Source organism: Lepisma saccharinum, unplaced genomic scaffold, assembly GCF_977018435.1.
Source record: "Lepisma saccharinum unplaced genomic scaffold, izLepSacc3.1 HAP1_SCAFFOLD_628, whole genome shotgun sequence".
Taxonomy (NCBI): Eukaryota; Metazoa; Arthropoda; class Insecta; order Zygentoma; family Lepismatidae; genus Lepisma; species Lepisma saccharinum.
The window spans coordinates 89,748-116,023 of NW_028143300.1; the positions used below are offsets into that span (position 1 = coordinate 89,748).

At 37.2% G+C, this 26,276-nt stretch overlaps 1 protein-coding gene across 1 annotated transcript in view; it reads left to right on the forward strand.

Annotated features, from left to right (window-relative positions):
• Positions 1-4,740: 4,740 nt before the first annotated feature.
• The window catches only part of LOC145983079 (uncharacterized), a 46,355-nt gene continuing 24,819 nt past the window's right edge, over positions 4,741-26,276 (forward strand). The window contains exons 1-2 of the mRNA XM_083116350.1: positions 4,741-4,862; positions 9,541-9,633. Of these exons, the coding sequence (XP_082972476.1) occupies positions 4,796-4,862; positions 9,541-9,633 (160 nt within the window). The 5' untranslated portion in view covers positions 4,741-4,795. The remainder of the gene's footprint in view (positions 4,863-9,540; positions 9,634-26,276) is intronic.

Genomic DNA, 26,276 nt, shown 5'->3' on the forward strand with positions numbered 1-26,276 from the left:
ACATATGTGTATTGTTAAAAGTAAAAATAAATTAAAAATATATTATTATTATTATTACTAGTATTATTAATTAAATAAAGGAAATTAATTTGTTACTTTTATACATATCATATATTGCAAGGCAGATAATTAATTCCTTTAGTAACTGGTTAAAGATGTTAATCAATTATGAAATAGTTGAAGTGCATTTATTATGTGTAATTTTTTGTTTTGTTTGTGCTTTATTATAAATCAATTACATTTCATAGTTATAATGTTCTTGCATTCTTGTTTTACTTTAATTGTGCGCATTCGTGTAGATTTGTTAATGATCTCTTGAGAGAGAAAGCATTCAATACTCACAACTGCACTAATTTGTATGTGTTTCCGATATTATTCTTAGTACAGTATATTTGAAATTAAAAGTAATTGCTTATCTTTTATTTGTTATAACAAAACATCTTCCCCCCGGAAATTTTTGGTGGGGGGGATTTTTGAGGGCAAGATTGTTCGCACCCTGCAGAACTAACTGAAACACAAGAAAGCTAAAACTAAACACTCAGTTTCTGCAGATCCATTTGGGCAATTACTAAAATTAGTAAAAAAAATATTTTTCACACCAACATTGAATGGTAGTGTTTGAGCTCTTCGGCGTCACCAGAAAAGTGTTTGTGTGTGTGTAGTGGGGGACAACCCATTGACTTAACTTAATGGTAGAACAAATATTAACAATAAGAATCATGGTTATGATAATAATTTTACAGTAATAACTATTATAAACAAAAAATAAAATTATATTATTATTATTACTATTATTAAATCCTCTGGGAGGACACTTCTATTCGTTCTACTAGATGAGTGAATATCAAGTACAACTTTTCCTTATTCTCTTTTTTTTTTACATTTTACACAGTTAGTGTACTGAAATACACAGTTATTCTATTTTGTTTTTAAGTGTTAACTTTTCAATAAAAGCTTTCTAAACATTATTTATCTTATAACAACTTCTGCTTTTTGTGACTTGAAATGGCCGATGGCAATTCCAAGGGGTGGGGGGGGGGTCAACGGATCGGTTCCACCCCCCTCTCCCGACACCGATGTTTCAGCACAAAATATTATCCTAAAGTAATTTCTTACTTTTGAAGATACTGTGCCATTTCCAGTTATATGCTGTGGCATGCCCAGTAGTCAGCCCTCATTTCGCTATTTTTTCCTGCCTGTTTACAGCCCCATCATCACCGTCCTTGTATAGGCCCTTGCTTACGAAACAAAAGCATGCATGTTTATATTACCTTTACAGAATAGGGTGACATAATCTTAGTCTCTCTACCTGTTCATTCAATCAGTGGCGTACGCAAAGAGGGTTACTGGGTTTAACCCCCCCCCCCCACTTTGAGCTTGAAATATTATGGAAATGCTGTGTAAAATTAATTGCCAATTTAGCGCTACTGCATTCAATGTAGAAACTGATCAGCTTGAGGGCCTCCCCGGTGGCGCAGTGGTAGCGTCGTTGCCTTGAAATCAAGGGGTCCCGGGTTCGATACCTTGTGGAAGCACATAGTGGTTCGGATACCACTTTGAACCACAGGTCCAGTCTCGATTATCCATACTGTGCATAAAGTGGACTTAAAAAACCAACTCAATCTATCAATTGAACAGCTTGTCTGATTGATTTTGTTTATTTTTCTTCGCATCTCTGTCACTTTTGGGCTAATTGCGAAGATGAGGATGAGTGATGATATGATGGAATGGATGAATGGACACTCACAAAGAACACCTGTGCTCAGGCTGGGATTCGAACTCACCACCCCTGGCGTTGTAGCATGCTTTAGTAACCACTCATCCACGAAGGCTGGCTACTCAAGCTTGAATCTCTTTGTATGCACACATCACTAGTATACTCTTTGGGTATATATTAAGACTCATAAATGTTATAAGTACATTCTGAACTATCACACTCTGACCTAAATGCATTGTTGGTTATATTCTTATTTACTCTTACATTTTTTTCTCCTTTCAGATCATGGACGCCTTTCCATACAGACATTTTAAAGAAATGCAACATGCATATTTTTATCAATGAAGTAAAATTGGTACTAAAAATAATTCCTCTTTTTTTGGATAAAATTGTGAGAACTATGTTGAATTATTACAAGATGAAATGTACGTATATTGTAAATAAAGTTGAAATTTTTGCTAACTGGTGACTTTATTTCTTCAAACTAATCTTTGGGGTGAAAAAATTAAGCTCGGTATTTGAAATAGAGTGGTTAAAAGTTATGCATATGAACATATTTATAACTTTTACTAAATTTGCTCTGCCTTCTTAAGAATGTACATTTTCCTTTATAATTACTTTATTAAAGTACTGGAATAGGTTCTAAAAGCACCAAAAATAACTCGCATTGTAATGATTGTGGCATTGAACTGAGTGTGCAGAACCAGCAGCAAAGGAAAGGTAAGGTTGAATTATTGCTTAATGTGTATGCATTTAGTGGCAAGGTAGTATTTGTCAGAGGTTATCCTCTTACCATGTATGTAAATACTTGCATCCCATGTATCGTACATAAAATTTATCTACGGATATACAAGTATACAGTATTTTGTTGTGTTAAGTATGTCATTTATATCCTAGCAATGTATGATTGTATGTGTGAGCATTAGTTGCTTTCCAAACAGTACAGAAAAAAGTTAATATTTTGTAATTAACGGGCGTAACTTCTGAAGATCAATCTCCTTCATGTTATATTGTACAGTCAAGGACACTTCTGGGTTGTAACAGCACCATTGAATTCCAATTAAATCATTACAACCCAGCAGTGTGTGTGACTGTACATATATCCAGTCTCAATTGGCTTCTAAGCATCAAGTGGAAGTCTCAAAAAAGACTTATTGGACAAAATGTATGTACATTAAAAGTTGCGACTTTTTTGTATGATTTAGAAATCGATACATAATATTACTTGCAAGCTTCATGTAATTTATGGATGGCTTGTTCTTCTACATGAATACCTTGGTGAGCGTGCCGCATCTAGTTTCCTCTAAGATTTTTAAGCTTTGTCAAAATTTAATGCTAAATTGAATGATATATGATATTCTTTTTATAAAGAAGACAATTAATCACATTAAAATCTGAACACATTAAATGAAGAAACACTGTTTCCCTGTGATGTCGTATATTACACAATGCAAGAGTTAACATTGCATTTCTCTACTTTGATAAATTTGCTATCTGGGAAGAAATTACAATGAAGTTATGATTGCTCTATCTCATTCTGCATTCATATTGTATAAGATAGAAAAGATCTGACTGATTCTTCAAGGTTAAAGGTAAGCATTATTATACTAGTTGAAGATCATTAACCTCTTCCTCCCGAACCCCTCAAACTCACCCTATGGGAGGAAAAACACACTCTATACTAGGGTGAGAAAACTCACCCTATGGGAGGAAAAACACACTCTATACTAGGGTGAGAAAACTCACCCCATGGGAGGAAAAACACACCCTATACTAGGGTGAGAAAACTCACTCTATGGGAGGAAAAACACACTCTATAGTAGTGTGAGAAAACTCACCCTATGGGAGGAAAAACACACTTTATACTATGGTGCGAAAACTCACCCTATGGGAGGAAAAACACACTCTATACTAGGGTGAGAAAAACTCACTCCATGGGAGGAAAAACACACTCTATACTAGGGTGAGAAAACTCACCCTATGGGACGAAAAACACACTCTATACTAGGGTGAGAAAACTCACCCCATGGGAGGAAAAACACACTCTATACTAGGGTGAGAAAAACTCACCCCAATATAGGGTGTGGAAACTCACCTTTTGGGGACGTCTATTTGTGACAAGCCAAACTCACCCCAAAAGGTGAGTTTCCACACCTTTTTTTTCAGTGTACTCTAGTAGCAAACACTTCAGTATATTGATGGTAAGTTAATTATAACGACAAAATTTACAAGTTATGTGATTGTTTGTCCTCCTCCGTGGCAGTGAGGTCTAAGGCACTGTGCATTGGGCTCCGACTGTGGGACGGACGGTATGGGTTCGAGTCCACCTGGGTTCAGTTCCTGGGTTCAGTCCCTGGGTTCTCGTCCTGTGTATGGGACCGGTAGCAACCCACCATCGTAACCCGATTATAAAAGTCTGGTATAACGGCTGGGGGTTCGACGTGCTGACCCCACATCACCCCATTACCGGTTGAAGATCTCCACACCTCTAGGGAGGATTGTGGGAGGAAGACTGGCAGTCGGGAGATAGGTCAAGGCCCTTCAAGGGCTGTCGAGCCACGGGTTATTATTATTATATATTTATTATATGTGATTGTTTTCTCTAATCTAATCATGCTGAGAACTGAAAAATCCTCCTCTATGTATTACTACTCTCCTATGTCAAGAAATGTGTTGTGGTGTTGAAATAATATTTCGCAATACAAGAGAGAAAATGATGCCCTGTTGCGCATAAAAGCAAGGTGAATTATTGTTCATAATTTTCTCGGAACCTATGGAGTAATTTTTCAAAACTCTAATTTTCCATGAGAAAAGGCCTTGAACTGTCCTTCTTGACTGCGAAGTATCGTATAGCGTATAATCGTGTGAGTGTGTGTGTACTCCTTGTATATTATTTCTGTTCCATATAATTACTTTACACTGTCTTCATTGGATCTAATTAACTTTCTTTCGCAAGATATTTGCTTAATTTTAATAAGTTTTCGAAAGTTTCATATATCCCTCGCACTTATTGTTAGGCACTGTTCGTTTCTTGACGAGTAGGAAGTTGTGTGTTCTCTGTTGTGAAGAAGGAGAAAGATGTTGTTCCACAAAGAAGTGGCTTTACTCATCGTGATTACTGCAAATCTTGTAATGGGACAATTTTGTAAGTGAAAATGAACATTATAATATGAACGAGTACATTTCATGAATTAGAACAGAATGGAATAGCTGGCGTGTTCTGCCTCACGGGCCGCTTTTACAACAAATCCTTGTCAAATACATATTACAAATTGTGCTTCTTTACATAACCATTTTACAGTATAAAAGTTAAAATATAGAACATATTTGTGTATATATGTATATATATATATATGTGTGTGTGTGTGTGTGTGTGTGTGTGTGTGTATGTGTGTATGTACTTAGAAATATAAAACTGTTAATGTACTGATTACACAGAGTAAAATCTAAAACAACAGTTAGTAACTATTATTACAGAGTTAAAACTAAAACTATGGACAATACCACATTCTTATAGCTTACAAGAAAGACAAAGGGAGGCACTATTTGTTAATTTAAGTTTAATTTGTATGTTGCAGGGTGAAACTCTCCTGAGGTCAGTAGTAGGAAGTTCATTCCATTCTTTTATCGCGGTGACTATGAAAGAGTTTCTGTAAAGTGTTGTTTTGTGTATGGGAGTCGTGAATTTAGAATTTCAGATTAACACCAATATTGTTATTAAATTTTTAAAGATATCTAATGTTTACATCTGTGTTGTTCACAATACCTAGTTGTTAATTCTATCTTTATTGATTTTGTGTTACGTTTCTCATTTTCCATACATTTGCACTTCGCACGCTCGCCTATTTTTAACTGAAATTTAAGTGATCCACATAGAATCGATATTCGATTATTCACTTATCTTCTTGTCTCTATGTTATTTCTCCTTTAATAGCTTTTTTATTTGAGACTATATCATTTCCTTTATTATACTTGTTTACTAATATCCCTTCTACATCTGACTCCTTTGTTTTTCTCTTCCCTTCATTTGTTTCTCGATTCTGTATGCATAATCTCGTACAACCCTATCGCACCATGCTGTATGTTTCTACTTTTCCACATTACTTTTTTAAAAATATATTCTAAAATCTTTCCTTGGTACATCTGCACTCTGTTCTCTTCCCCTCCAGTTCCTTCATCCTCTCTACTATTCCTACTTCTCTCTTCTTCTCTGACCCCAAGGACTGACAACTACGTTTAGATTATCTTCACACTTGCAACAACGGTGTATCTAACTTTTGAGAATGGTGTTTTGTTCCCCACGCTTTGGCTTCTGCTACTTTCACTAATAAATACTCGCGAGAGTCTCAGACTAGGGATGGACACTTTTTTTCCTAAAAATTCAAAATCGAAAAATATTTTTTTCGAAAACGACTTCCAAATTTTGCAAGCACGAATTTTTTTTCGGAAAACGGAAAACTGAAATATTTTTCGAAAAACGAAAAACAAATTTTATTTTGCAATACGAAATGCGAATTCTTTTTCACAAAACGTAAAACGAAAGTTTTTTCTCAAAACGAAAAACAACATTTAAAAAGGAAACACGAGACTAATTTCTTCTTCCCAAAAAACTGAAAAATCGAAAAAATCAGTTTCAAACTTTCCCGTGTTTGGACCGTATTTGGAAAGAATTGGACTACTGGATGGGTGTGTGCCGTGTCACGAAAGGTACAGTTTGTAAACTTGTTGAGATGATTACTACCATACAAGCTTTGTCCTCGTACAGTTGGATGCTAAGTATTACCATCACCATTTTCATCCTCGTTGTTTTATTAAATGAGAACCTCAAGAATTGAAATAACACTTCAAACAATGCTACTGACAACCTCCGCTCCAGTATAAATAAAAAATCATTATTTAAAAGCACGTAGGATGTAAGATATAAACTTAAGAAAAGAGTCATGGACAATTTGCCAAGCAATACTTTGTACATCCCGCTGTACAGCACATATAAGGCAGCTTAAACGAATATGAAACCTTGATAATCATTTTCAGCCATGCGTGTGCAAACGTTTGGCTTTGCGCTATGGCAATAATTCTGTGTGGTTCAGGCTCCTAGCCATATTTATTTATATTTTATGGGGAGGCCAAATCCGAAAATTTGGAAGAAAGAGAAGATCCAAATGCTGTTGGATTGATAGAATTAAGTTATTTTACGTCGCTTTTCTGACACTTTTGACCAATTGCGACGATGAAGATGAGTGATGATATGAGGAAATTGATAGAGGTACACTCACATAGAACACCCATGCCAAGGTCGGAATTCGAATCCGGGACTATTAGTGTCGTACCGTGATAACCACTCTAGCACGGTGCTCGGCGAAATGCTACAGTATTAGATGTGACCACCAATGCTATGGTAGTATTGCAGCTAGACCTAAATGTATTATTGTGGAGTTGCAATACTAAATTAACAAAAAAATGAAACTCAGCAGTAGACTCTTCTCCCGACAACACTGTCGCTTACTGATGAAGACTGTCACACAGCAAACTGCTTGGTGCTTATTTACATTCAATTCTCAGAAGGATTCAAATAGTACTGTGTGTGCAAATTAACAATATTTTCAAATTTCATTTAATTTTCTTTCTTAAACCAGAACTATTGAACAGCCATGATAATTATACCATGTTTGCAAAATAAGATATTTATAAATTAAAGAATACGAATTAGCAATGATTATTAAAACGAAGAAACATTTCTAAATGTGACATAAAAACTATACTTTTTGGCATCACAATTGCAGTTCGCAAAATATCAGGACAGGGAATAAACGGCAATAAAACTATAATTCAATATTGCAGACTGCAGATTTCTGGAGTTTCCTTCTCTCCACAACAAACCCATTCATTTAAGCTAGGATGAAATTGAAATTCTTGCAAAATCAGGGAAAAAGGGTCAATGTTATTTTCGTAGGTTTTTACAGGTTCACATTAAAAATTTGTTTAAGAAAATGTTTTTTTTTTATTTCTGTGTATTTTCTTATTTTCAAAGTTTTTATTCTTTTGCCTTGCATTTTTTCTTAATTATCGAAAATATTTTCTTTTATGCACAAGGTTATTTGGCTCATGAACTTGTTTTCAGAATGTTAGTATTAAAAGATCATTTTTTTCGGAGTGGGAATTACGTTATTAGTATAAGATCAACTTTAAATGTCTGATCATTTGGCTTAACCGGCATCCTTCTTCACACTTCAAATTGTTCAAACAATCTTGCTTCTTTCTCTCTCTTTTTTTTGTGTGTTCTGAATTGCACTGCGTACTGGAGCAGAGCACACCAGCCCGTACGAAGAAGAGGTGCCATGGGAATCAAGCCCCCTCGAACTATGGCATTTCATTAATACTACTACTACTGCATTCAGGCGGCAAAACGGGCTTTTTTGAACGACTGTAGTGCCGAAACGACGCACCAACGAGAAAAATTTTACTCACAAAAAATTGTTTCTTTTGATGTCCTCTATACGTTTCTGTGGTCGATGGGCAGCATTACAATGACACGCTGCGCAGACACGGCGCAGACATCCAGCCACACAATGTTTCCCAGACTTTTCCAACGATTACGGGAAACTGGATAAGTGCGACCTCAATTCCAGGAACAAGGAGAAGAAAGAACTGCAAGTACACCCGACCTTGAAGAAGCAGTGCTGGATCGGGTGGACGGACAACCATCCATTAGTACACGGGCTGTGGCACGTGAAATTAGTGTACTGTTTGGAAAGTTCTGAGGGAGCAGAAGCTGCACCCTTACCATCTACCATGCCTTCGGTGCAGCCGATTTCGCACCCCGCGTCGTATTTAGTGAATGGTTACTGCAGAGCTGCGTGGTCGACCTCCAGTTCCATGCCTGCGTGTTTTTCACTAATAAGGCATGTTTCACGAGAGACGGGATGCTGAATAGTCGCAATGTATAGTAGCCATGCATGGGCAGATGAAAATCTCCGTGCCACAATCGTGAAGGGCCGTAAGACATATTTTCTGTAAACATGGGCGGGCGTTGTCGGATAACATTTAATTGGTCCGTATCTTTTACCGCCACGATTAACTGGACCAGTGTACACTGTGTTTCTAAAAGACATCCGCTCCGAATTATTGGAACATGTCCCACTTCTCGTTCGTCAACGCATGTGGTTTCAGCATTATGGGGCCCCAGCCCACTTCGTAGCTGGTGATCGTGATATTCTGACGCATACCTTCCCACAGCGGTGGATAGAGAGAGGCGGACCTGTTGCTTGGCCTGCCCATTCCCCTGATCTGACCCTACTTAATTTCTTTTTTCTTCTTTCTGTGGGGTCGTGTCAAAAGTGTTGTCTACGTGACACCTCTGGGTAATATAGAGTAACTCTTGGCAAGAATCCTTGCAGCCAGTGATCTGTTCCGAACGACTCCTGGAATATTAGAGCGGATGCGACAGAGCTTATTGCGACGCTCTCATGCCTGTATCGAGGCAAGGAGGCGTCACTTTGTACAACTGCTGTAATGATGGCTTCAGTTACTACTTATCAAAGTCACTACATTCATTCCTCTATGTTTGTTTTCCAGTTCCATAGACATCTTTTATGGTTCCCCTCCGCGTTGTGTGTGGTTGCCTGCCTGCCCTTCGAAGGTTTTGGCTTGTAACTTTAGACTGGGGTATTTCCGACCCAGGGTTTCCTATCTCATTTCCTTGCATTTGTTCTCTTCCATTATCCCTGCACGTCTGTAACACGGTCACAGAAACACCCTGTATATATAATTATGTCTGTGTCTTTTTAGTTTCAATCTTCTTTTAATATTTGTTATTATTGCAGTAAAATATGTTCCGGTATGTAGAATTGGCGATGCAAACTTTACCGACTGCTGCAAAAATTCTGCTCAACAGTTCTTCAAGTCATCTACACAAGGTGAGCACATGATTAATTTTTATATTTATGTCTGTTATGTTAGTATCAGTGTTGTTACTCGTTATGTTTTTATGTACCATGATTCTTAAAACTATTTAAGAAATAAATGTACGTGTCTATGATCATTTTCTATCGTACGGTACAAGTATTACCGGTAATCTGAAGTTTTTATGAATCACTTAAGTTATATCACTTTCATAAATGCAGGGCTCGGGTTTAAAACATGGTAAGAAACATTTTGGTCATTTTTGAGTTACAAAGTAAATGTGCCATCCTTCAACTTCGGAGTGAAATTGCCATGCCATACAAATTGCATTGGACTCAGTGAAGCCTTCCTTCTGAAATTGGTAAACACAACATGAATACAATTTATCTACAGTATAGCTTCTAATAACCTTTTTCTCAATGAACTCAGAAATGAACAAAATGTCACTTGCTATGTTTTACACCCGAGTCCTTCAAAAAATCATCTCGAGTGTGAAGTTACGGGCGCCTTCTGATGAGGAATCCAACAAAAGCTTAGTGACTTTATTTTATCCTTTATCTTTTAATAATTATAATTTCTTCATCACACTCATATCCCCCACACATATAAACAAAATACATATGCGTGTGTGCATACATCTGCATGTATAAATATGTATTTGATATTAAATAAATACTTTCTCTTATAGCGTTGTTTTCCTGCCTTTTTAAGCTAATCGCAACGATGAGTATAAATTGTGCGTATACGAGACTGCATGAAATTGATGAAAGGGCACTGTAAACTAAGAAGGAAAACTCAAACGACTCGAACTTGATACCGTCGTCAGTGGCTGGCGAGATCGCGAGTTTAGCTCTGCCAACCTTCGTCCACCGGGGTGTGTGGTGGCGGTAGGGGTGGGGCATATAGAATGTCTTGACATTCTACCCTATTCATTCTCTTTAATGCTGGTAACTTCTTTTCGTTGTTATTTTAAAATCGTAATAACTTTCAGAGTCCAGAATGATCTAATTGTTTCTCATGAAACAAAAATTTGAAACTGAAGGTCTACTTCATATCAATTTTGAAGAATAGAATGGATTTGAAATTTTACTCAATCTCGATTTAAATTTAACCTTATTAATATCGCAAGATTAGCGTAACTTGCGAGTCAGTGTAAGTTAAGTATAATTTACAGTTGATGCCGTTGTTTCTTAGACCGACATTTACAGCATGCTTTGTTCCTTTACGAATTATCCCGGCGGGATCTTAAATCCCAAGTAGGGTAATAAAAGGGGCAGCAAGATTGGCTCAGACAGCGAATCACAGAGAGGCACCTTCGCCATCAAGGTACATACCTGCTTCTTCTGCGTAGAACTAGATGTCTGCAGTATCCAAGGACAACTTAAGGGCTGGAAGAACCGGACCAACCGAGATTGTCCCTCTTGAGTGGCCCCAAAACCTTATTTCTAATTACATAAGCGTTTCATCAATAGTTTAATTTATATAGAGAAAAAATAGTTGAAGTTACTGCTGCATAACGTATTAAATATATTGCAAAGTCATGTAGCAATTTAATCTAAGTTATTACTGTTGTTTTGATACCATTATGCAAGTTTTCAAAATGCATACCTACAATAAACGTGTTCTTTAGTAGTAACACTTAAAGTATTTAGAAAGATTAGGCTGTTACTTTTCCTCGTTTAAACCGTTAACATATTTTTGATATTCGATATTTATTGATATTGATACAACCCCTTGGGCTGTGCGTATCCTACAATATTCTTATGTAAACATCCCGCCTTAAAAATACACCCCACTGTTCATACATTTAGAAACTTTTAGAAACAGAAACGTTTAGAATAAAATACATATGTACATGTATAAATGGCAATATAGACCTCTTCTAATATTTCAGATTGTTCATTATCATTACCTTCACAACACGGCAGTACACGCTCGGCCTATACCGGAGCCACTGTTCTGAACCCTTCACTTTCACTTACCCCTTGTAGCACTTTTCTGCGCTCCCTCCAAACTGCATGTAAATAGGAGCCCAGGGATTTGATATTTGCATCCGTTATATTACTCCTCTCGTCCCTAGATACAGCCTGGATTGTCTGCTCAATGCTCTCCCTTACACTGTTCCCCAATTTGCGTTGTCTGAGAGGCACCGACCAAACACACTCATGTAGGATGTGAGCGCTCGTCTCCTCTTCGCCGTATAACGTGCAGATGGCACGACCGTACGCCCCCTTGAGTTTGTGTTGCCTCCAACCCCCCTAACAGGAACCAGGTGAGTCTACTTCTTTGCTGGTAAGTAGTACGTGCATGTATCAATGTATCGTTTCCTCCCCTCCTTTCCACCCATACTCCTGGCGGTTGTGCGGCGACGAGCGATAACTTCTCCCTACATTCTGCCACGACGTCTTGCTTGCTACTGTCCCCCAACAGCCACCAACTTCTGCCTTATAATTTGCTCCATCCCAGTTCCACACCTCTCGCCCCTCACTTCTTCCCCCAGTCCCCCAAGATCCATTATCTACAGGTCGTCTCTAATCCCTCTTGCCCAGTGGCGTGCGAACCCTTCCTCAATCTGAACTCGCAGAAACTGTCCTATCAGCTTCACCCAGTACTTGAAACATCCCATCTTGGCTTCCACATCCTTCTCATGTTTTCCCATATCCCTCAGGACGCCACACGTGCTTGCACTCGTGCTGGTTCCCAGTATTTGTTTTAAAAACAGCGCTTGTATCTGATTTGTTACTCGACCCCTATCGGGGAAGTTTGTACCCAAACATTCGGTTGTTGGGTAAGGTGTGAGTTTGAAAAGGACACTCACCTTTATGTAAAATACACGTTTAATAACGTACACATATGTCTAGATACATTCCTTCTCGCACATATCAAACATTTTCTTGTTGGTTAGTAGCTATGAAATGTGCTTCAAATTTTCTCTCTTCTGACCTTAAATGATTAAGGATTGGCAACGCTTCAAGTTCCCAGAAATTACGCACGTTAGTATTTAAATCACATGACACATGAAGAGATGAAACTGAATTGGTATTTGCATTACCAACACTACCATCAATTTGCCTGATAACACCCAACCGAAGACTGTTTCTAATGCTTATGGAGTACCAGGAGGTCCCACCCAGCGTCCACTTCCCAACAATAAAGGCAAAATATCACAGCCCAATAAAATATCCACAGGAGCACTCACGTTAAATGTTGGATCAGCCAAGGGTAAGTCCTGTATGTGTAAATTACCTGTAATTTTCTTCACTACTACAGCCTTTACACTGTACACTTGTGTTTCGCACCTTGACAGAAACAACATTAGCCATAGCATTGGGTGTGTAAACACCCCTTTCAGTTATGCCAGAAACATTTATGTTTGTGCGTCGCCTAGATTATGCAACCTTTGTAAACACGTCTCAGACACAAATGACACTTTCGAAGCCGAGTCTAGGAGCACACGACAAGGCTGAAAATAACCCTGTTTGTTTTTAACATTAACAATAGCAGTATATAAAAGTACTTGTGGTACACCAGATGTTTTACCTAACTTGTTTTCTGCAACATGAGAAGACACTTGTGGGGGGAGAAAGTGGATGACTGCCCATTCCTGTTGTCGTTGTGAAAATGAATTAAACAGTGGTGATATTTTCCACAGAGGCGACACCCGTGTGATGTATATAATCTTACTTTGTGCTCTTGAAAACAATTAAAGCAAAGCGCCTTATCTTTCACGAAACTGTGCCTATTTTGCACGGACATATGAAGAAACTCCTGACACTTGTGTAATCTGTGTTGCTTGCTGCGAAATTTGGGGCATAAGGAAACAGTTGATGTTACGAAGGAATTATGACTCACCGCATTCCGCCGATTGTTGTTTCACTTGCCATTGACGACAATGCACGCGCTCGCTGATCTAGGAACTGAGTCAACTCGGAAAAACTAGCTACTTCTTACAACGTGAGAGAGAGTTTCCATTGCTATCTTGCATTCTGAATCGAGTTGTCTTGTTGTGTGAAAACAAGAATCGCGTCCCAAGATTCAACAGGTATACCGAGCACTTTTAAAACACGAATGCACTCATTTGTAGTGTCAATAAGACGACGTAAACTTGTGTGCGAGTTCTCATTTACTTGCGGCTGATTCATCAGTCACTGTACAGTGTTGCTAACTAATTCCCTCTTTTTAGAATAACGGTTGTTGAGCAACTCCCACGCATGTTGATAGTTTTCGTCTGTCACTGCTAACGATTATATAAGCAAGGCAGCTTCGTCCTTGAGCGAAGCCTTCAAATACTGAAGTTTTTGAGCGCCACTTAAGTTCGCGTTTTTGTCGACAATACCACTAAACAAATCGTGAAAACTTAGCTAGTCCTCCAGTGATCCACCGAAGGAAGGAATTTCCAATTTAGAAAGTTTAACTTCATATACTTGTTGTCGGGGTGGGCTGTCACGTGATGATGACATCAATGATATAAAACTTCCTGATGCCGCAAACTGTACTGGCCGAAGTTTGTAGACAATCTGACCTAGTCGCTCTTCTTCCACACAAAATTCACCTTCATACTTTCCGAAGTCACTAGCGTCCTTTCAGGAAGATCAATTAACAGTTGCTTGCAATCACTTGATAGTTGCGTCGCTATATCAACCCACAATGACATCATGGCAATGTTCAAAGTCTCGGAATTGACTCGATTCTCGAGACGCGTAATCTCACGTTTTAGCACTGTCCTTGTTGCGAGAATTCGCTCCATTTTGAAGCGTTCACGAACCGCGAACCGACCGAAAACTGGCAAACCAGTTTGCACTACATGCTGGTAACGAAATATGCTTGTTTAAGCCAGCATCACGGCTTGATGACGTCACTTTCTTTGTTTGCGTCTCGTGGGCGAGGAACTAATGAACGGAAAATACAAATGGTGTGATAAGAAGTTCTGTGTAGAGACTGTATTTATCAAACAAATACGCACTCATTGTCACGTTTCACAATTGTGCATGTACAAGAAACAGAAAGCCACTAGAATCAATTTCACAGTGTGTCACAAATCCGGTCCGAAGGACCATGTCTGGGTACAAGCCCCGTTCCAGTTTGTATCCAAACTTTCGGTGGTTGGGTAAGTTGTGAGTCTGAAAAGGACACTCGCCTTTATGTAAAATACACGTTTAATAACGTACACATATGTCTAGATACATTCCTTCTCGCACAAATGACAAGAGAAGAATCCGCACACACAAAACGACATCATTCAGCCATGATTGCTGGGCACTCGAAGACAAGTGTTGCCAACATCTGCTTGGCAAATATCATTCAGAAAAATGTCCCCACACTTCCCCTTACAGCAGCTTGAGAAAATGATCCTCCCAACTCCGTGCAGAGATAATGCATATTGTGTACCAGTGTGACGAGACTGTGATTTGATAACTTAAAAACAGTGTCTCGATGCTTTGTGAGATGGAAACTGAATTGAAGCAAACTATTACGTCACTCTTACAATTAATTTAGACGCTGAAATCACTGTGACCTACCCCTAAGTATTGCCCATCTTATCGATAGCACTGGTTGCCATGACAGGTGCTAACAATGATTAAAATATATCAAGCTGACAGGCCAACAAAATCCAAGATTCATCCGTAAATATTGAATTCGCCTGCATGTAAAGACTAATTCAATCACTACCCCAGACGAAATGCACTCTCAAATACCAAGTAATGAATCCTTTTCAGTATACCCTATATGGTGTAATGATCACAGGCTACAAACCCTTTGTTACTTAACGCTAACTGAGATTAACACAAGTCTTCTGACAGGATGACACTAAGTTGCAATAAGCCACCTGCCCAGAATCCCTACTGTGATATTCTCCATCATGTTTACTGATGTCATTAACATTACTCAGAGTGACCAATACGAGCCGCTTTACACTACCCTGTGTAAAGGAATACTGGCATTAGTACACATATATCAACATTCAATCACTCTGGGAAGCTCATCCCAAGGTAACTTAATATACTATAAGGTAGTGCCATCCGAAAATTGCCGATCATGCACGAACACGTGACGTCATGTGGGAGGATCGGTTATGCTCGGTGCCCCTTCGGTTATGTTCGTTCGGGGCTTGGCAGAAGCAAACGGCCGCTATCATTTCTATGCGAGTTTCAGAGGGAAAGTGTTTCATTACTTTGAGGGGTAAATATTAATTATCATACTTCGGGATGGTATTGAGGTATTCCTTTAATGATTAGTAACATAATTAAAACATGCTACTTTTAAAAGAGGGGAAAATTGCACATGCAAAAGTATTGTAAAAATTCATTTTTCTGAAACATCATCGATATATTACAAAGAAGGTTGTCCGTGTTCTAATTAGAATTTCAGATTTCATCATTTCATAAATCGTATTATGATTTTAATAAGAAACGTTGCATGCTAAAGAAGAATTGCATAGTGAAAGAGTTACAAAGAAAGAATTGATTGACAGATTTGGTTTATTTTTGCTTTTCTGTCTTTTTTAAATATGAAAGGAAAACCCATAAGAGATAGTCCCCGCCCTTTCTATCTCTTTCTTTGTTTCCACAAACCGGCCTCCTTGGCGTAGTGGTTAGCACATCGCACTTCAACGCCAGAGGTTTGGGTTCGAATCCTGGCTTTGGCATGGATGTTTGTGAGTGTTCATTCATCATTTCATCACTCATCCCTATCTTCGCAAATTAGCCAAAAGTGGCACAAGAAGCGAAGTAAAATGAAGCAAATCAATCAATATTTGTTTTCACATATACTATCACATTTACTAAATTCTCAATTTTCCCATTAAGGACAAATCAATATCTTGCCCGATTGGATTCGAATCCGGGACCCCTGGCGTCGAAGCGCGATGTGCTAAGCACTACGCCAAGGAGATCGACAGAGGCCTCCGAGGTACTACGGGCTCACAGAAAGTCACAGGAGTACTATCGGATTATAAATTATGGATACTAGAGTTTGGATAATAAATAAATAAATTATATAATATATAATCTATAAATAAAAAACACCCGCTCTTTATTTATAGCGTATCGTACCCAAGGTATTGGGCAAGAAGTATAAAGTCTTAACATAGCAGGTATCAGAGAAAGGAATGCTGAATAAGTAATCAGGCAAAGGTCGGGTGATTGACTTGGAAGTCGTATGTGGCATGAGTATTGGAATTGTCAGGAGGTGTGATCAGTTGGCGAGAATACGAGAGAGAGTAAGGACTACGGATTGTGAGAGAGGAGCAAAGTGGGGAACGACTATTGGACGATGGTGTGTGACAAGAGACAAGTGATAGTTGAGAGGACAAGCTAGGAACAATCTCCATATATTTGTAAGGCAAGTAATATCCTTTCCTTAACCAATCCATATCGGTTCAGTCACGGAGAGTATAAAACCCATATCTAATCTAAGTTAATTTCTATCGCCATTCCTTTAAAAGGTAACCTCTTGCATTTATCACATTTAGGCCAAGCGAGTGATAACCATCTGAGAGATGAATAACAAATAACTACATCACCCAATTAAATCTAGAGGTTCTAGGTTCGATCCCAAACGCAGCATGGGAGTTGCGTTACGTGGTGGAGGCTGCTTAGGGCTTCTCATCCATTTTTGGCAAATGTGATGAGAAAACACTGCAGTACGTGAAATACTGCGATTTTCATCTATTTCATCCCGAAATATGATGAAAATAATAGAGCCTTCTAGCTTTTCAAATTAAGTACGGGAGATATGGCGCCGGAATTTTCACTTGTTAGCGCTTCACGTTGTGTTAATAATCAATTATTACCAAAAATCAAGAAAAGAAAGCAAAAGGTAGGCCTAGCAATATGCTACGCGGTAAGGCACAAATAAATAAGAGTAGAGTTTTAACTAGGTTATTCGGCGATTGGCTTGTAGAAATATGAGATTATTAACATTAGGATGTTGCATAAAGGTTGGTTAAATATTTTAACGTTGTGTTCGGTACTGTCGTCACTCTGTTGCGCGATTGTTGAACCTAACTTATCAAATTTCCGGGAGAAGAAACAATTTAATTGCTGATAATGTCCTGTCAAAGCCACGGGGGGATGAGAAAAGAAAACAAGCAACTTAGTGCTAATTTTAAGCTAATCAAGCATTTTTCCTGCGCATAGGCTAATCATAGAATTATGGCGCAATCTAGATTTATCCACCCCGACATTCTCGAAACTATCCAGTTTCAAGGTAACATTCACGAGGATGTATTAAAATTCATTGACAAATTTGAAAGTTTAGCTATTCTTAATGAGTGGAATGACTCAAAGAAAAGGCAAATGCTACCGGCATTTTTGGCTGATTCAGCATTGGAATGGTTCAATACTTGGAGTCGAACTCGGGAAGCACAGGATATAGATTTTGTAACTTTAAAAACTAAAATTGTGGATGAATTTACGGAACCAGGTGACACTTTTCAATTAGAAGAACAAATCAGATTACGCTTCCATCAGGAAAATGAACCTGTTTCAAAATATGTGAGAGAAAAACAGTTATTGTTATTAAAATTAGATCCTGCCATGGACATTTGTGAGCAAATTAAGCAAATAAGCGGGGGTTTACAACCTAACTTTATGAAAGAAGTTTATAACAGGGAATATGATTCAGTGCATGAAATGTTACGAGACCTGAAACATGTTGAACAATTCAAATATCTTGTGAAAAGACGTAAAATTCTAGAAACTGAATGTGAGACAATGAAAGCTCTGTCATTTTCTGAATCGAGTCGAGCATACATGCCGACTCAGCAAGCTATCACGTTGCAGCGCACGGTCAATGGTCATGTTGACATAAGTTATTCTCAGGCTAATCGGGAGATCGAGGAAAGATTAAATGCACTACAACAAGACCTTGATCAATTTCAGTCGAACACGGGACTCCAGTCTCATGAGTCAGATTTAGTTTTGCAATTTCAGAATCTTGAGGCTAAAGTAAATGCACTTGCAGAACATCGGAAAAAACATTCATTCACTGAGTCATCATTCTCATATCCAGTTAGAGAATATGAACATAGAGATAGAAACAATAGGGGAACCTATTATAATAATAGTAATCATAGAGCTCAGAATAGAAATACTTGGCATAACAACCACAATAATAATCTCGACACACAGTCTCAAAGCTCGCATAGGGGGCGATGGCGCAATGGCGGTAACCCTCGATTTCAGCGTTCGCATTTTTCATCTTCATCGCCGCGAACATTTTTGGACCAACAACAGGGGCGCGAAGATCCAAATAACCATACCAATCAGGTTGTAAATACAAATCATTCTACTTTTCGTCAGAACAGAAGCAATTTCAAACGAGTAAGACCTGCATATGACGGGGACCTAGGTGTAGGACCTACGGGGAAAACTCTAACGGTCTCTACTTTTCCTTCTGAAGATTTGATTTACATCAATGTGAAAGTAGATGGGGAAATTCGACAGTTCATCCTGGATAGTGGAAGTCAAATTTCGGTAACGGGAGATAAGAACATACCAGTCAATGCCAAGCGATTTAATATAAATACTGCGATTAGAGGGGTCACTAATAGTCAACTGACGGTTAAGGAAATTGTGTTACTACCATTTTCTATACATAACCAAACATTTGTTCATCCATTTAGAATCGTTAAGGATTTTAATCAAATTACTATATTAGGAAACGATTTCTTGAAAGGACAAAAGGCTAAGTTAGATTTTGAGGAAAATAAGCTTACATTGCATAGATTCGGCACACCTCCTAGAAACCAAATTAAAAATGAGAATAAGAAAGCTTTTGACGTGTCAATCAAAGTTTCCCATTTGTTACAGCATGTTTTGCAACCAGAATTTATAGCTGCTAAAAAGATAAAAGTAAAACCCAGGACACATTTGTGCATTCCATTGAAATTGGCTAATTCATATGACAAAGATAGGACACTCTTGGAACCGGACCTACAGTTTCAAGAGAAAACGGGATTGATGGTTGCCAGAGCAATTATTAATCCGGATTCGAATCTCATTTGGATCACAAATCCTTTAAATTATAATGTTACAATTAAGAAAGGCACTATTATCGGGAAAGCTGAAACATGGGATAGGCCAATCATGAGTAACACTAATGATGAGAATAAGGATGAGATTGGTGAACAGGCACAGGTTTTTGCGACGGAAGAGTTAGGGAACGTCAGTGACGCACGGGCGGACCCTAGTCGGTTTGATGTGAATCCGAATTTAGAACCTCAGCAAAAAGAGCAACTTTTGGCTGTTTTAATGAAATATCCACATGTTTTTGCGTGGTCAAAGGATGATATAGGTAGAGCCACGAATTATAAACATAGAATTCAACTAAAAGATGACACAGAATTTCACTTAAAATCCTACCCGATTCCAGTCCACCTTCGTGATGAAATTAAAGATCAGATTGAGACTTTATTAAAGCAAGGTGTTATTTCTCCTACAAAATCACCCTTTAACTCTCCAGTTATCCTTGTAAAGAAGGCAAAGGGGGGTTATAGATTATGCCAGGATTATCGCAGATTGAATGTTTCGTCTGTATTTGACGCTCTGGGTGTGAATAACATCAATGAAATATTATACAATATGGGGGGCAAGAAATATTACTGTACGGCGGACTTGAAGAGCGGATTCTTTAATATTCCTCTCACCGAGGACAGTAAGAAATATACAGCATTTACAATACCAGGAATGTCACAGTATCAAATGAACGTCGTGCCACAGGGCCACGTCAGTTCATCAAGTGCAATGACTCGTTGCATTCACCTAGCGTGCTCAAATTTGGATCCCAATCACTTTGCGCATTATGTGGACGATTTATTTTGCTTCGGAAATACCTTTGAAGAAATGCTCGTAACTCTGGAGAAAATGTTACAATGTTTACAGGCCGCGGGATTGAAACTTGCAATAGAAAAATGTCACTTCGGCTACACTGAGATCATTGCCTTAGGACATAAAATTTCAAAATTTGGCTATCGGATCAATGACAAAATCATTGATTCTATCAAGAAATATAAGACACCGACAACTGTGAAACAAGTTCGCACATTTCTCGGATTAACATCTTATGTCAGGAAGTTTTTAAAATCATATTCCGAGATGGCACTTCCCTTGCAAAAATTGATAGGAAAAAAGAAGAAATTTCTCTGGGGGGAAGAACAGCAAACTGCGTTTGAGAGATTGAAAGAGGCTTTACTTACAGCTCCTGTATTAATGGCATATGATCCATCCAAAGAAGTAAGGGTATATACGGATGCAAGCAGTAAGGCTATTGGCGCGGTGATTTTACAACCGAATGCGAACGGTGATTTTCAGCCTATTTCCTATTGCAGTAGAGTTTTAAAAGACCATGAAACTCGACTTTCAACCATCGAGCAAGAATTGTTGGCAATCATATACGCATTTAAGTCATTCAGATTCTTCTTACTGGGGAGACATTTCGAATTATTTACCGACAACCAAGCAATCACATTCATTCGATCCTCAACGCAACTTTCAAACAAATTATTTAGATGGTACACGTTGATGGCCGAGTTCGATTTTACGCCAATTCACTGCAAAACTACACAAAATATGGCGGATGCAATCAGCAGAGAAACAGAACATGATCCACAGGGAGAAGACGAGGAGCTTCCAGAGCCACGTACATTGTTATTGTTAAATGAGACAATTGATGTTGCTATACACCAACGAGAGGATTCTTTTTTTGGAAATATCATTAATATTTTGGAAGGAAAAGAAGACGAGGGGGGCAACAACCCACCCAACCCCTCCCTGCAGAGGCAAGCTTGCTATTATGTTATGGAAAATGGACTTCTTTATAGACAACATAAACTGGGAGCTACGACTAAGAAATTATTATGCATACCGAAGTCACTTCGCAACACTGTCATTGAGACATTGCATAGTTTACCAGCTGGAGGAGCACATTATGGCTTCACTAAAACATACAAGAATGCGTTGGATAGGATTTACTTTCCATTCATGAAGAACCATATTCAGAAAATAGTCAAGGAGTGTGTAATTTGTCAGCAGAATAAGCGCATTAAAGGAGCACCATATGGAGAACTTTTAACGTTCAACTCACAGAAACCATTCGATAGAATCGCTTTAGATTTTAGCGGACCGTATCCACCAAGTGGTTTGCTCCGCCATAAATACATACTAAGTGCAATCGATCATGGTACTCGATTTTTAATTGCTCAATCAGTAGCAGATACTTCAAGTGAGACAGCAGCTAACTTCCTTTTTGAAAATGTAATTCTACGCTTTGGATGTCCTTCTCGTATAGATACGGACAGAGGTACTTCATTCACAGCTAGTTTATTTAAAGAACTATCGGAGAAATGTGGAATCCATCTTAAATTCGCTCCAGCAGCTAATCACAATTTAATTGGATTATTGGAACGATCACATGCTATTTTACAGGGACTTATGAAAAACTTCGTGAACTCAAAACACACAGATTGGCTTTTATATTTGCAATCGGCCGTGTGGTCGTACAATGTTAATTACCAGGAGAATTTGAAGAACAGTCCATTTTTTCTTCTTCATGGATTTACGCCTAGATTAGTCTGGGAGAGCGGACTACATTTAACGCCCAGTGTGAATGTAAACAACGAGATGAGATTCAAGATTCTCGAAAAAGCACGAGAAGCAGCTTATGAGTCTCTACAGAAACGCCACCGACAAGCAAAAAAGTACTACGATAAACGTCATCAGTCCATTGAATTTACACCAGGAGAATTGGTTCTAGTATACGATGGCAGTCATCGTGTACACACCGCTAAATGCTTTTCGGGAGTATATAAAGGACCTTGTAAAATTATAGCAAAAGAAAATCCCAATGTTTACAAAGTGGAATATAAGACAAAACGAGGACAGACAGTCGTCGACTCAATTTCGGTTCAGAGATTGAAAAAATACTATGCTTCGGAACACGGTAGCGGCGATGAGAATGTAAATGGTGAAGATGAGACTGAAGAACAGGAACAGTCAGGAGTGAATGAGTGAGAACATACCTTTTACCCTGTACGTAACTTCCTTTTCAGTACTCTGATGCACTAAATAAATTTTACATCTTGCAAATATTTTTTTTTAAACGAACAAACACTAAAATTATGTGAAATATTATTGTTTAGCCCTTAATAATTGCACGGAAGTGTAAAACTAGTTATTACCACACTAAAATCATTAGTTATAACACGTAGACATCGAGGTTTCATAATAATGAACAACAAGTACAGTAACGCGCAAAAATAATAATAATTAATATTATTGTATTCACGGATAGTGAACAAAGGGAATGTTGATGAATATAAATTGCGCGCAAGGAATTTTCCTCAGATTTCTGTAGGCCTGCAGAGAACTGATGGAAATAATCTTTTGTGAACTACAAAAGATAAATAGTGTAAGTCGATAATAGACTTTAGTATTTTTTTTATGAATAAAATGTGTTAAACACATTCGGTAAGGAAAAATGAGAATTAAAATTCTCTATGATTTAGCGTGGTTAGTCAAAATAGGGTTTAAACAAGTACACATTTTAATATTTCAATTGTTAAATTTAAGTTAATTACATTTATAATTTTAATAACTAAATAAATGACAGAAATATGAGATTATCAGTTTTATAAGTTTTAAATAACGTTAAATAAAGAGAACAGTTATAATAAGAGCTGACTAGGCATACAGCCAGTAAATTATTCAATTAAACGAGCTACAGATCAATAATAACTAAATAAGAGCGATAATAAGAATTATAATATAGATAATTATAATAACGAAGAGAATAGTGAACATATTGAGTTCTTTGATATTTATAATAAAATGTATCACATGGAAATAATATAAATATTAAGATTACCTTTATAATTATACGCATTTTACATTGAGATTTAATTATTTTGTATATTTTTCTTACATAACTTTACATAAAAGCTAGATTTGAAATCTAATACGAAGATTAATAAGTCAATTAAGAGCATAGGAGAAGTTACAGCTACGATCGTGAGTTATCAGCAGCCACTTGTCAGATTTTATTAACAATTTAACGACACAGTCATGAGATGAATTACGAGAGTCTTAAATAAGTAAAGTATCTTTCATTAAACATGTAAGTTACATTGATCCATGTAATTTGGGATATTTCATTCCAAATACGACTCAATTAGTTTATTGAATGTTATAATCAAGTTACTTAGAGTGCTTCCTAAATTTTTTTCCGCATTGTAGAAATTTCCCATCTTGTAAAATTCCCACTTAAAATTTCCCTCACATGTATTTCACACTTCTCGAAGCGATACCCAAAGTCAACTTCAAATGCCTTCATGGTAAAATGTCTTTCGTCAGCAAAAGGATAAAGTTCAACTCGGATGCAACGGAAATCCTTCCTCTTTAAGTAATGGGGAAACTTGAGTTACATTCAGAAAGACCGAACAACTGAAGAAATATGCAAGTTAGGCATTCTATTCGTTTCTTGCGGCAACGATATCTACCTACATCGGCAGGAGCAAAATTCTCTCTTAACATGAAGTAACCAACACGTTGCAAATTAAACAGCAGATATCTTACATTCCGCATTAGCCGGGGAACTGAATAAACTGCCGATAGAGCATTCTTTCAACTCAGGCTAGCGACTTCAAGGATACAAAAGAACATGCAACCTTATGTCCGTTCAGAACGATATTTCTTCATCTGGCAACATTTGGAATATAAATTGCAATTAAGTTTTCATTTTTATGTCATTTAATTTTAGGATATATATATATTTAGTTAAACACTACCAATTGTCAACTTTCATTTTTTTTGTCTCCATATTTTTTTGTACACACAATTGTATATATATATTTAATATTCTTAGACTGATAACAATATCATTAGTGGGGAAAGAGTCAATAATGGACAACGAGATTTCGAATTCTTAGAATTTTATTTTACGTATTTCAATTTATGTGGACAATATTAGCAAGAGCACAGGATATTTTACAATTAATCTTTATTAATGACGTTATTTTTAACAATATCATACTAACAGAAGGACGATCGTTCGACACATTATTTTTTTAGGTAATATTTGAAGTATTTAATTTCATTCAATTGTTATTTATAAATATCTTCAGTTAATTTAAGCGTTCATATATATTCAGAAACCAATTATAATTTAAATTTCGCAGTAGTATACAGTATACACTCATAACATCTTCAAAAGTATTTACAGCATTACATTCAATTCATATGTAAAGTTCAATTTGCTTTTAGTAATTATTAGTAGTTATATTTATTTATTTTCTCTTCTCAAGATTGTAATTATATTTGGTGTGTAAAGGATGCAATTAATCAGAATTTGGGTAATTTATAGTAAGAGTAAATGTTATGACTGAATCGGTACTCCTTTTCAAATTCCATTTCCTAAAATGTAACAACCCTCAACTACAAGATTTTTCATACTTGTAATATTTACAAGCACTTTTTTTTTTTAAAATAAGGGTGACTTAGAGGCGCCCTTGTCTCAACAAAACCTCTACACATACCGACACATTAAGTTCTCTCACAAACAACATTACACTAACGATCAGGAGGAAATGCCTGTTCGGTATATGAAGCAAATTTCCTTTCCAAAACCTACCTGAATTGCCTCACAGATAATTCAAATTTTAACGGTGAAATGAACGTTTTAACAATTTTATGAAACCATGTTAACAGTCCTCAGTTCAACTTTTCACAGATGTCAACGTCTAGAGATGGTCACCAGCTAAAACCTTGGAGAAATAACAAATCAACACGAATTACACCTGAAGGACGCAGAGGAATTATTTGATCTACGATTTTTTTTGAGAATTTCTCAAGATTTTTATTCTGAGATTTTTCTTTTATTTTTTCGACACGTGGAAACATGAATTACAATTCGACCTTTCATCAATTTTAATTACGCAGTTCAGCGAAATCAGTTGATAAGCAGCAAATCGTTTAACATGGATCTCCTTCATTCTATTCTGATTAATTCCTATTGAAGTCAAGTAGTAGTGAGACCCGATATTCAGCGCTGATAATACATACATCGATTTGAAGGAATATTTACATACAACTAAATACTTCACATTCACATTTCGACGATATGCAATTCTTTACTGTACGTTTTCATCAATGACAATATTTGTAGCTGCAAAGTTAATGCATCAAAGTGAAAAACATTTTTCACGACCACAAGGAACTACTATATACATATATACGTGGTTTGGTTCAAGAAGAAACTTCATTGCTATACGCAAAGACTATTATGTGACGATAACAAGAGTAAAATTATGGTATTTTACTTGAACTCTTTGTGAGAATCAGGATAACTCAAGGATTATTTTATGGACAAATGTTAGTGCTGTGATTTTATCTATCGAACACTATTATATTCTTATCTTCAAATACATAAATTCATGTACATATAATATTATTAAACGACAGTTATTGATACAGTGTATATATTTTGATTAACTTCAAATTTTCTAACTAAATATTTATTGTGATAGTTGACATATATTATAAATAAAAACAACAGCGATCTTTAAATGATACAATAAAATAAGAGACGGTGAAATTTACATCGATAATGACATATGTGTGCAAGTGTAACTCGGATGAGTATCACAAACTTTGCCGATTTTGTA